The sequence below is a fragment of the Protopterus annectens genome, chromosome 12.part0 (assembly GCF_019279795.1).
Source record: "Protopterus annectens isolate FY-2018-M chromosome 12.part0, PAN1.0, whole genome shotgun sequence".
NCBI lineage: Eukaryota > Metazoa > Chordata > Ceratodontiformes > Protopteridae > Protopterus > Protopterus annectens.
Window position 1 is genome coordinate 922,933,487 of NC_056746.1, and position 13,803 is coordinate 922,947,289.

The window sequence follows — 13,803 nt, forward strand, 5'->3', positions numbered from 1 at the left end:
TGTAATTTGGTCTATTCTAAAACACCTCCCCTTAGAGGAAGCAGTAGCATACTTTAACAACAAATTCCTTGGAATCCTTGATTTGCATGCACCTGTTCGTTCAAAGAGAACAAAGGCAAAAACTGCGCCATGGCTTTCTAAAGAGTCTAAAACTCAAAATTACCCTTAGAAACAAAGCATGGGCTTTATGGCGTTCTTCTAAAGACCCCCGAGATCACATTAAATACAGGCAATCCAGGAACGAAACTAAAAAATCCATTTTATAAGACAAAAAACAATACTACTGTAATTTGCAGACAGTAAATCAAAATAACCCTCAGAAGTTTTGGGCAGGTTTAAATAATCTACTACATCCTGGACAAACTTCAACCCCAATCCCTGCTGCTACTGTTGATAAAACCCCTGAAGATGTTTCTGACAGTTTTAACCGATTCTTTACTGAGACAGTTCAAGCCCTAGCTAGCCAACTACCTCTTAGCTCCCCTGGTCCTGAAAGTACCACCCCTAGAAACCTACTCGCTTTCAGCTTCCAACCAGTCACCACTTCACTTATCCGTACCTTCATCAAAAAATTAAAACCCACTACACTTTCTGCTGATCAACTCCCTGCCAAGTACCTACAAAAATCAGCTGATGCTATTGCTTACCCCGTCTCAATACTAATCAATCGAACCATAGTAGAAGCTAAAATTCCTTCCACCTGGAAAATATCCTATGTAATCCCACTTCACAAAGGAGGCAGCTCTACTGAATTCTCCAATTATAGTCCAATAGCTATACTCTCTGCACTTGCAAAGATTATGGAAAAATGTATTCATAGACCACTTATGCACCACCTAATCCAGAATCACCTTATGGCAGACACTCAGCATGGCTTCTGTCCTCATCACAGCACTACTTCAGCCCTCCTAGCCTTTACCAACACCATAAACCATAATCGCAACAATAATTATATATCCTCAGCCCTCTTCTTCTTGGATCTTTCCAAGGCATTCAATATGGTTGATCACCAACTTTTAATTCGCACCCTGCAGACATTCTGTCTAGATACTAGAGCCCTTCAATGGTTTCAATCCTACCTGAATGGTCGACAGCAGGCTGTCCTCTGGCAGAACAAACTCTCTAATCTTCTGCCTAACACCCTTGGAGTACTACAAGGCTCTATATTAAGGCCCGTGCTGTTCTCCATCTTCATTAACAACCTTTATACTGTCATCCCAAAAGTCAGCTGTATCCAATATGCTGATGACCCTACTCTGATCTGCTCGGCCACATCTCCAATAGAGTTATGGTCAGCTACCCAGACCACCTTTAATACAATAGAAAACTGGCTTTCTAAACGTTGTCTGATCCTAAATCCTAAAAAAATTAAAATGTTGTTATTTTCACCAGCACGTAGGTCTACCCCTTTCACCTTTACCATAAATTCAAATGATGGCACAATAATCTCCCCTGACCACTCTACAAAACTATTAGGTGTCATCATAGATAATAGTCTAAAATTCGACTTGCATGTTAACCAAACTATCAAAACCATCAATAAAAGACTAGGGTCACTTTATAGAATAAAATCCTTCCTAACCCCTCTAGCTAAAATTGCCATAGCTCGCTCTCACCTTCTTTCAACCCTTCTGTATGCATCCCTTCTACTCTCGAATTTAAACAAGACTGTCCTTAACAAACTCTCAATTTGCTGCAAACACATTGCCAGGTTTGCCACTGGGCTGCCTTTTAGGACACATCATTGCGTCAATCTAAATCAGCTTGGGTGGCTTGAACTACCCAGCCTAATTCAGTATAACCAACTGATTATGGCCTATAAAATCCTCTATAATCCGGACAATACTCCTGCACTTAAAAATATTATCACCCCCCTATAACAATCGTAGACTGCTTCGATCCTCTAACAAACTACTAATTCAGACTAGCAAAATTAATAACACAGCTGGTGACTCTCTCTTTGCAAACTCTGTAAGTAGATCCTGGAACTCTCTTCCAGCTGATATTACCTTACTTTCCCACCTTAGGTCAATTTAAAACTAGACTCAAACAACATTTGTCACTTAACTGGCTATGTCAATGTATCAATCCTGGCTAACTCTCTCTAGAATGTGTAAAAATCTGTTAACCAGTTTACTGTGTAATTTAATATAAATCCTGATTTACGCTCGGGATTAACGCTAACCTGTGGAACTTGTTTAACTTGCTTACTTATGTAATCACTGCAAATAGTCTGTTTGTAATATGTAATGCTGGTATTATGTAATGATGTATCTGCTTACCCTTGGAGCGTTTCTCCCCGGGCCTCCACTGAAAATGGACTTGCATCCATTCGGATTATCCCGGTCAACAAATGTAAAATGAATAAATAAAAAATAAGTGGCTTTCTGACTCTCACCTTTGCATTCTTGAGCCACAATAAGCAGCAGTTACCAAGCTTATTCAATGGCTATTTCTACAGCCTTTTTCAGGAACTGTTCCATTGATGACAATTGTGCAGCCGTATCTTTGTCAATGATGCATACCTTTCCAAAGCCATTCCATTTGGATTTAATCTCATGGTCTATATCCTCCTTTGTAGACTCTGGTCTCTTGTCATGATGTCACCCAGGTGTTTGATTAGGTGGTGCTTCTGGCTCATCAGTTGGATCGGTCAGAGTGGATAAGGAAGAATAGTTATGTACTTACTTAGCATGAAGTTGGATCCTTTCATTCCTATGCATTCGATGCAACAACCCACCCTCCTTCGCCAGCCATACTTTTCTGTTGCAGAAGTGAATATATTTCGCTTATGTCAACATATAGGCAGCAATCTCAGCCTGAAGGAAGGTGGTGAGGGGAAAAGTTAGAGGAGTTCAAGGGTGGAGCACTAGTTTGCTGGCTCAGATACTACAATTATCTTGAAGACGCATCAGTTGTGTTGGACGGTCAGGATCAAAATGATATAATGTTACAGTAAGTACTATGCCTGTCAGAGTTTTATAGTTCTGTGACTGTTGCACGTTTGTAGACCAGTCCTTGTAAGCAAAAAAGTGAAAAGCAGCGTTTTACAGATGCCTGATTTATGCTGTATGCAAGGTTATAGCAGTAAGTCAGAAGTAATTTGGAAGCTTATATTTTTGAGACTATATTTATATTTAGAAAAGGAAGAACACCTGGTAGTTAGTTTTGCTGATTTTAACTTTTTACTTAATGGTATTCATTTTTGAAGAGCTGTTTGTTTACTTTTTAGGATTAGGTTAATCAGAGGGCTGTTTTTTGTGTTACATGTTATTAAATGAGAAAGATGTAACTAGGCATGTATCTGCTCCTGTTGAAATGGGAAGTCACTGTTTCTTACAGATAAACAGTTAAGTAAAGTTTTTTAACTTCTGCTCATTATTCTATCTTTTTATGATCTGTATGTCTTGGTGTTTCCATATTTTATACACAATAGATTTCATTAAATGCTGCTTATTCTGTGTTTTTTTCCCCAGATGGACAAAAGGAAAGACCCATCTTCAGTGGATATTAAACAGGTTCTATTAGAAATGAGGAAGTACCGAATGGGATTAATTCAAACTGCAGACCAGCTACGTTTCTCCTACTTAGCTGTTATTGAGGGAGCAAAATTCATTATGGGAGATTCATCAGTGCAGGTAGAGTCTTAAATCCTTGAAGTTTTATTTAGAGAAAGTGAATTGCATGGTTCTCTATTATTGTGGAAAACTGAAGAAGTATTTCCCACAACTCATTTATATATTTGTTGCTTGTTATAATATGTTTATGTAGCTAGCCTGTTATAGACGACATGCTTATTAACTTGATCATTTGTGTAATTCTCTGGCAATGTAAATTCCACTGATTTTAGGAGTTCTGCATAGACCCTCAGGAAATAAAGCTCTGTAAAGGTACACATAGTAGTTAAGAGTGGATATTTATATCACCAAACACTTAGAAGGAAGAAAGCTTCTCAGAATACTGTCAGTAGTAATGCTGGAACATTTTAATGTCAGAAAACACAGATTTTCTTGAGTATCTTTAGCAAAGCTAAAGAGAAGGACATTTAACTATCTGACTGTGTTAAAACAGGTAATGAACCCTTTTTTTTAACGTGTTACATTGTAGGCAGCCTTATAGTTTCATAGGTTTGATTGTCAAATTTACCACCTATTGGCCTTTGAGAATCTGGATTGTTGAAATCCTATGTTTAGAGTATATATTTCCCATGTATATAAAGCAACATTTACTTCTGCAGAAAGTTAATGACCGGTTAACTTGTTTGTAAGGAAACCCTTAAAATCAACTAAATGTTAAAAAAATATATATATTTGTGTAATTGACTAGTAACGTTATTAATTTTGTTTACTTAACAGCATTGCATAAATAATTTCACGTGCTTTGTCTTGAAGATAAAACTAGCAATGTGACAAATTATAAATATTGTAGTCCACTCTTTCTTCAGTGCATAATAGTGCACAGAGGGCCCACTAACTGCAATGGCTGTGTTGTTCTGTTTCTGTGATACAGAGGATTATGATTGGGTCTTTCTGATGCTAACTGTCTTTAAACTGTGTTCTGAATATGGATCCCAAGATTCACCTCTCGAGCAGTGCTTTTGAGATGAATTTCTTGACATCCATAACTCAAACATACAGTGGATATAAAAAAGTGTACACACCCCTTTTAAAATGCCAGGGTTTTGTGATATAAAAAAAATGAGACCACAATAAATTATTTCAAAACTTTTCCCACCTTTAATGTGACCTATGACCTGTACAGTTCAATTGAAAAACAAACAAATCTGTTTGGTTAAAAAATATAAAAAAATAAAAAAACTTACAATAAGCTGGTTGCATAAGTGAGCACACCCTTAAACTAATACTTTGTTGAAGCACCTTTTGATTTAATTACAGCATTCAGTCACCTTGGGTAGGACATCATGACTTGGCAATATTTGCCCACTCTTCCTTGCAAAAGCACTCCAAATCTGTCAGATTGCGAGGGCATCTCTTGTGCACAGCCCTTTTTAGGTCACCCCAAAGATTTTCTATTGGATTTAGGTCTGGGCTCTGGCTGGGTCATTCCAAAACTTTAAATGTTTCTGGTGAAGCCATTCTTTTGTTGACTTGGATGTATACCTGGGATCATTGTCATGTTGAAAGGTAAAATTCCTCTTCATCTTCAGCTTTCTAGCAGACACCTGAAGGTTTTGGGCCAAAATGACTGGTATTTGGAACTGTTTATAATTCCCTCCATCTGGACTAAAGCCCCAGTTCCAGCTAAAGAAAAGCAACCCCAAAGCATGATACTGCCACCACAATGCTCCACCGTGGAGATGGTGTTCTTTCGGTGATGCAAAGTTTTGTTTTGCACCAAACATACCTTTAGGAATTGTGGCCAAAAAGTTCAACCTTGGTCTCATTAGACCATAACACATTTTCCCACATGCTTTTTGAAAGACTTGATGTATTGTTTTGCAAATTTTAGCCAGGCCTGGATGTTTTTCTGTGTACGAAAAGGCTTCCGTCTTGCAACCCTCCCCCATAGGCCAGACATATGTAGAATATGGGAGATTGTTGTCACATGCATTACACAAGCAGTACTTGTCAGAAATTCCTGCAGCTCCTTCAGTGTTGCTGTAGGTCTCTTGGCAGTCTCCCTGACCAGTTTCCGTCTTGTCTTTTCATCAATTTTGGATGGACGTCCAATTCTTTGCAACGTCACTGTTGTCCCATATTTTCTCCACTTTGTGATAACTGTCCTCACTGTGTTCCATGGTATATCCAATGCTGTGGAAATTGTTTTGTACCATTCTCCTGACTGATACCTTTCAACAATGAGATCCCTTTGATGCTTTGTAAGCTCTGTGCGAACCATGGCTTTTGCTGTAACAGGCAACTGAGCAAATGTCAGGAAAATCCTACTAGGACAGCTGAACTTTATTCGGGGTTAGTCAGAGTCTCTTTAATTGATGGCAGGTGTGCACCCAATAAGACTGAATGCTGTATTTACAGCAAAATGTGCTTCAACAAAGTATTAGTTTAAGGGTGTGCACACTTGTACAACCAGCTTATTGTACTTTTTTATTTTTTATATTTTTTCCCCTAAGATTTGTTTTTCAATTGAATTGTACAGGTTATAGGTCACATTAAAGGTGGGAAAGGTTGTGAAATGATTTATTGTGGTCTCATTTTTATATATCACAAAAACCTGACTCTTTAACAGGGGTGTGTACACTTTTTATATCCACTATATAAGCTACTTATGATCAGAAATCCATTCTTAATCATCTCTTTAGTGCACAGAGCTTAACATTCTTCCACATAGTAGTATAGTTAGAGAAGAAATGAAGGCACATAAGTGTTTTTACAACTTTAAAAGCTGTAATGCATCACTGACTGCCTTACATATGGTGGCCACTACAGGACAGTGGAGAGAAGCATAAAGACATTTAAAAAGTATTCAAACACTTCATTCAGCTAGAAAAAAAAAGGCTGAGTTGAAGTGTTTGAATATGTTTTAAAGCTCTCTGCATTTCCAGCTGCTGTTCTGTGGTAGCCACTGACTTTTGTTCATGTTCTAGCATGGGACTAGGTCTTAACAGCAGTGAGGGGGTTATGGTCATTGCATTGATCACTGCTGCAATAGCTGTAGCTTTATGGGTTATATCCTGCATTAAATATAACAGCCAATCAGCTTCCAAAGCTTCAGGGCATGTTCTGCACACCTAAACCATCAGGGCACTCGAGCTGAGGTGACTATTATTATGTGAAAAAGTGACTTTTTAGGTTTTGCCGGCTTTTGCTGCTTGTTTTCCCTAGGAAGGAGGCACCATTTTCTGCTTTTACCAGAAAACAATCTGTCAGTCTTTCTTCCAGCCACAAAAAGAAAAAGTTAAGCAAACCACCTTTGCCACCACAGCAGGCTAGCAATTTGCCTCAGCTGTAGGTGGGTAACTGTGCTGTGGCCATTAGTTGTACCTCAGATCTCTCTGTTGTAGCACCTATAGCTACTATGGACCAGGTTTCACAACATCCTTTGTAGCTGTTGGATCCTGTCAGTGGGCAAGGTAGAGCCACTCTTGTCTGTCCTGGGAGAGGGAACTGTGCCCATCCCTAGAGAAACTGCTGCTACACTGTTCGCCCCATTTGTCCTCTCAAAAAAAGAAAACTAATTATATATCTGCTCCTCCTCCTCAAATTTCCTTAGACAGGAGTAGTTTACTGAGTCTGGCTCAGGGTTTAATTTAGGCTATTAATCCTTCTTATAAAGTCATTTCTGTTAAAAGAAAGAATGATCTCTATTTTCATAGGTTCATAGTCAAGTACTAGGCTAGCTGCCCTTTTGAGCCATTTAAGCCTACTTCTCTTTTATGAGAATCAAATCCTGCACTCTGGGTCTGTGAGGTAAATAGTTAAAGCGTTATACCAACCTCTCAATCCCCTTATACCAGCCACTTTCAGAGGCTGGGGATATATTGGGATATGAATCTATCATGCCAGTGTGTCTGTCAAGTTGGGGGATATATAAAAAAAAGATGTACGATATCTTACATTATTCGGGTAATTATGAAACAAAATCAATTAATGAGATTAATATACTATATATAATATACCAAAGAATTGATTCTTATTTGAACGAATACTTGATTGATGGAAGAATTACTAGTGGATTATTTAATTTTCTATCAGTTAAATATCCTCAATTAGCTACCCTGGTAGGCATACCCAAGATACGTAAAGACACCTCTAACCCACCTTTTCGACCTATCATCTCTGGAAGCAAATCTAAGACTTTCCCCATTGGTAAATAAATAGATACCAAGTTAAAATACATTTATAATATTGTGCCACATATGGTCAAAGACTCGTGGGAATTCTTAGGAAATTATCCGACAGATTTTTGGAAAGAAAATATCATTTTTGTCACCATTAATGTGGTTGACCTCTTTTCATGTATTCCCAGAGACGAAGGGCTTGAAGCATTTTCTAACAGTATTATTAAATATAGTAAATTTGAATGGGATGAAATTTGTCTTATCACGGAGATGATGTCTATTGTACTAGATAATAATTTTATTTACTTTGAAGGAGAGTTCTTTAAGCAGACTAGGGGTGTAGCTATGGGGGCAGCATGTGCCTCTATTTATGCTAACCTAGTCATGCTAGAATGGGAAAATACTATATTGTTTCCTAGTATGCATTACAAATGTATTAAACATTACTCCAGATTCCTGGATGATATATACATCCTCTGGAAAGGAGATTTGAATTCTTTACAGTCTTTCATCTCCTTCATTAATAGTAGTAATGAATATTTAAAATTTACTCATACATATAGCCTTGAAGGTGTAGCATACTTAGACACTTATATTTACCAACAAGGAGGGATAATCAAATGCAAGATACATTGAAAAAGTACTTTCTCTAATAATTATGTAGAGTATAGCAGCTGTCACCCAAACAATGTTAAATACAATGTGTTTAAAGGGCAATGTATAAGAGCTGCATGAATGATCTCTGAATATGATAGAAGAAATAACTTTTATTACTAAATTATTCTTACAAAGACGATATCCTATAGATATGCTGACTAATGTGACACAATACATTATACAGGAAAGGGACAAAATATTTCAACCGTTATTAAGAACAGGAACAACGAATTTGTCCAAAAAGAAGTTAGCTGCACAGGATGAAAGTAATAATATTACAGGTCCCTTTCAGAGATATTGTATTATAGAATTTAATTTAGCAGCAGATGAGCTAAAAAATTTAATGAATAAATACTGGTATCTAATTATGGGGGATAGTGACTTGATAGAACTTATGGGTAACAAACCTAACTTCATTTATAAAATGGGACAAAATATAAAACAATATGTAGAACGATATCATGGAACAATTAAGATTAACAAGAGGAACAATAGCACATATAGTAAGAAATGTGGGGCTTGCAGTCAATGCAGCTACATACTGGAAAAGGATAAACTACAGTTAGAAAATGGACACAATATAATGGTGAGATTTAAAGGAGGGAATTGTAACACTAAAATGGTGGTATATCTTGCTAAGTGCAATATATGTGCTAGCTATTATGTAGGTAAAACTGAAAGATGTTTTAAGAAGAGAATATATGACCACATATACAGTATCAGAACCAAAGATAACACCAACGCGTTATATAGACATATTGAGAAAAGTGATAACACACATCAATTCAAATTTGCCATTTTGGAGGTCATCAAAACAAATCCTGGGGGGGTGACATTAAAAAGGTATTAAGTTATAAGGAAGTATGATGGCAAATATATTTAGATGCCACTATACCACCTGGATTGAACGACCATATTCCAATAAAACCCATTTTGGAGAATACATGAACACAGGAATGTATGTTACAGGATATATTTGGTATATATATATATATATATATATATATATATATATATATATATAGCCCTGTCAATACACGACATTTTGTCCATCTTTAGCTCACTTTTTTACCCATTTTTATCCATATTTTTTATTATTTTTTTATTATGTTCAATATTTATTATTACCATGTTTATTTTCATCGACGTTATTATATCCCATAGTAAATTGTTATATATTTCATATACAGTAAGATTTTATAAGACATGCATATAGTAGGTTAGATACTCTGCTTGAATATGTTTTTCATACATTTTGATGTATTTTACTTGTAGTATGAAGATTTGACAGCTGATCAGTTATTTTTTACTATTGGGTATTTTCGCATACGCTCTGGCGCAATTGCGGGAGCGATGTGTTTAGAATTGTTTATTGAAATAACTATAAGAAGTGCATATACTCAATTCATGATATATTATATTTTATTTTAAAGATGTTTTATGAAATCTTTCAGATCATTTGAGATGATGAGATGGACAAGAGATAATATTAATATACAACAAGGAAGTGAACTGACACACACATATATATATGTTACTGTTGCTTTAAATGGATACATAAAAATTCAAACTTTTTGGCGCCAAAAAGTTTATTTAATGAGTCAATTAAATGGTGGTAGTAGTTCTGAGGAAGCCCATTTTTCTTGGGTGAAAGCACTTAACTCATGGTTTTATCAGATGTTTCGTATGTGCATTTTGGATCTGTTTTTCCACAAAGTTTTCATTTGGATGTGAATAAACTGTTTAGTTCGTGACAACCTTTTGAAGTGAAGGATTTTTTATTCATTTAGCTGCTTTTATATTGCTTTTGCAAGTTTGTGGTGAGGGGCACTTACTGGTGGATCCATTGTACTTTTTGCTTACAGTGTTGTTGAAGCTGAAAGCGTTTAAGTTGGGGGATATGTTTAAATAAATATATTCCAAAAGGTGCATTCTATTCAATAACTGGTCTGATGAGATATGACTAAACGGGAATCATGACTTTGTTGGATCGAGTAAAGATGCCTTTGGAAATTAGATGAGCCTGATAGAAGGCTTTTCAAACTACTGTGGAGACATGATGGTCTCCACAGACTATTATCAATAAGAGTGACTAGATCCCTTATGACAGTGTCTGACTAGAGTAGTGTGCCACCTGTATACTTTGTGAAAATGTGTTGTTTTCTAAAGTGAACTATGGCACATTTTTTCACATTGAATTTGAGCCATTGTCCTTTTGCAAGTTGTTAACATGGTCTAAAACCAATGTTGGAGTAACTGTGAGTCAGTGGAAGATCGACTAATAACACCTAAGTTACAGTCTGGAAATTTAGATAATCATAGGCCAGGAGTGCTGGCCCGAAGGTCTGAAAAATAGATGCCAAATAACAAGGGGCCGAACACTGAGCCCTGTGGTACACCACTGTTAACCATTTTCTTTCAGAAATAGCACCTGCGACTCTAACCACATGGGTTCTGTCAGACAACCATTTAGCTAATCAACTGAACAACAAATAATTTATGTTCAGATCTGCAAGTCTGTCAGTAATGCTTGCATGGAGAATAGTGTCAATGTCTTTTGCCAGGTCCGGATATGCTGTATGCACTGTGTAACCACTATCCACTGCTTTTATTACTTTTAAATGAAATTAATAAGGTTAAAGAGCTAAGACCTTCCTTTGGCAAAGCCAAATTGACAAGGATCCAGGGTTAAGAGATTTTCATTGACTAGATTAATGAGCTCTGAGATGATAATTTTCCTGAAGAAATTCAAGATTCTAAATCTGGACAGGAAGATGAAGGGACAGATAACAGGGTTTTCTTCCCAGATTTCTGACTCCAGCTTAGAGGAATGCTCAATGTCTGATTCTCCCTTGGAGGGGGGGGGGGTGGGTCTCTTCGTTGAGACTTGCTTCCAGAATGTGTCAGTGTTTGCAGTGGGAGAATACTGAGGTTTCCCATTTCCTTAGAAAATACTGTGAGCTGTTGCAAAAAGAATTTTCAGAACCTTCACCCATTCCTCCAGTTGTGCCACTGCCTGCAACTGGCTGACTGTCAGGAAAACTACCATTAAAAAGTCAGATAGGCTATATAAAGATCATCAGTCTTGAAGTTTTATACATTGTTCCAAAACCTGATGCAACAGCTTTAGCTTTGTTTAATCCTACAGCTGCTAAATATTTAGTTAATTCCAATCATAGTCTTTATGATGTGGATGAGAAGATTATTGGTAAGTATGGAGGAAAAAAAGTGTATGTTTCTGCAACTTTGATTTTCAGACTTTAGAATTGTCAGACTTGTATGTTAAAATTTGTTCATAGGATCATAGGAAGTTACTAGGCTATTGGCCCTGAGGCCATTGCAAGCCTAGCCAAGAATTTAGCCCATGTTCCAACAAGTCAGCACCCTATGCCACTGTCTAGGAGGGACATAGGTGGAATCCCTGGGATGTATTTTCTGTTCCCCTTCCAGTTATCCAGGTTGCTCTTAAAAAGGTACTCTGCTTTATGTGGAGAGGGACTCTATTCCACAAAAGGCGGAGTCTCTGCAACACAAATCTGTCCCGCCAACAAGTCCTATTGATGTCACAGACCAGGTTGAGGTCTCGCGTGTGGGTTACTTGAGTGGAGCTTGACTTGCAGATATGCAGCAGTCCCATCAGGGCGGGGTCGGAGATTGCTTTGTTTGGCAGAGGTCACCTCTGAGGAGTCTGTAGGAGACTGAGTAGAGGGACAGGGTTTTTAGCCTGTCTGTGTAGGGTAGATGTTTGAAGCCCTGGATTCTCCAGATGAGGAATCTTTGTGGTCTCTCCAGCTGCTGCATGTTCTTTGTGAGGTACATGCCAAAAGGGGCATTGTATTCAATATTCGGTCTTATAAGGGAAGAATACAGGGATGTTATGACCACTTTGTCCTGGATGAGATACCCTTACTAATGAGGTTGGCTCATGTAGAAAGCTTTCCATACAACGGAGGTAATATGGTGGTCAAAAGTCAGTTTGCTATTAACCTGGGTTCCCAAATCCCTCACAACTGACTGCGTGCTTAGTGCCTTATTATCAATGTGATAATTTGTGGGGACGTCATTCTCCCCAAAAGGGATGATGATGATGCATTTTTTGGCATTCAGTTTGAGGTCATGTTTCTGGCACCAGTCATTTCTTTGAGTAAGACCCTCTTGGAGAATGTCCACATCACTAGAGGAATTGATGACAGCACCCACCTTGCATTCATCTGCAAACTTGGTCAGCCATAGCCCAATATGTTTGGCCTGCGCCTCTGAGAAGTATATCCCAAACAGCAGAGGCCCCAAGACTGATCCCTGGGCTACACTGCTTGGTACGGGTCTACTTGAGGTGGCTTCCCCTATTTTGACTAGGTGGGTTCTGTCAGTAAGCCAGTTTGCTACCCATGTAGTAACATATGGATTGATGCCTAGTTGAGAGAGTTTATCTATTGTACCTGCATGAGGAATAGTATCGAAGGCCTTGGCCAGGTCAAGGTAGGCAATGTCAACCGTCTTCCCTCGTCTATGGCCTTGATGATTGTCTCAGAGAAGTCGACCAAATTTAACAAGAGGTGTTTATTGTGTTCAAAATTTTACGTAGGGAAGATGGATAGAACTCTTAAAGGAACGTCTGTATCATATTAGCAAAGGGAATAAAACTAATGCCCTTGCAAAACATGTCATTACCAGTGGTGCTGAGCATACTTTTAAGTTTTTGGTTATAGGGAGGGTGCATGAGATGCTAAGAGGAGGTGACATCAGGATTAGTACTGACCAGCTTGAGTCTAAGTGGATCATTAAACTGAGAGGTGATAGTGGGCATGGACTCAATGATGTGGTTCCTATAAAACCTAAGCTGAAATCTAGGAATTTAAGACGTTGAATGTTTTTTGCCTTTGTATTATTGTATTTTTATGTTATATATATATATATATGTGTGTGTGTGTGTGTTACATATGCATTTTTATGAATTTATTATGAATTCTGTTTTTAAGTGTTATGCATATGCTTTTATGAGACTGTTTAAATAATTTGAGTGCCTTGATGTTGCATGATTAACCAAGGGAGGCAGTATATGGCATTTAAACGGAGTTTTTTGGTTGGATAGACATTACCTGAGGAAGCAGCTTAGTATGTGAAATTGCTTCTGGTGTCGACAATAAAAGTTTTTTATTGAAACTGGCCATTTTGGAGTCCCTCTGCCTTGCTGGATTATTTTTTGGTTTTCTTTACTGGGACTACTTTACCAGAAAAGGTTGGTATTTGTGTTCTGTTCTCCTTGGAAAAGATAGTTTCAGACAAATGAGTTCTGAAGATCGTTCAGCAAGGTTACAGATAGCAGTGGGAGGAAATTACTCTTTTCCAGGTAGTGATTCCTCATCCACCAGACCCAACTCTTTTAT

At 37.7% G+C, this 13,803-nt stretch overlaps 1 protein-coding gene across 2 annotated transcripts in view; it reads left to right on the plus strand.

Moving 5' to 3' along the window:
- The window catches only part of PTPN1 (protein tyrosine phosphatase non-receptor type 1), a 1,504,923-nt gene that overhangs the window by 1,052,156 nt on the left and 438,964 nt on the right, over positions 1–13,803 (plus strand). For both annotated transcript variants that reach the window (XM_044089947.1, XM_044089948.1), the window contains exon 7: positions 3,477–3,638. In XM_044089947.1, the coding sequence (XP_043945882.1) occupies positions 3,477–3,638 (162 nt within the window). The remainder of the gene's footprint in view (positions 1–3,476; positions 3,639–13,803) is intronic.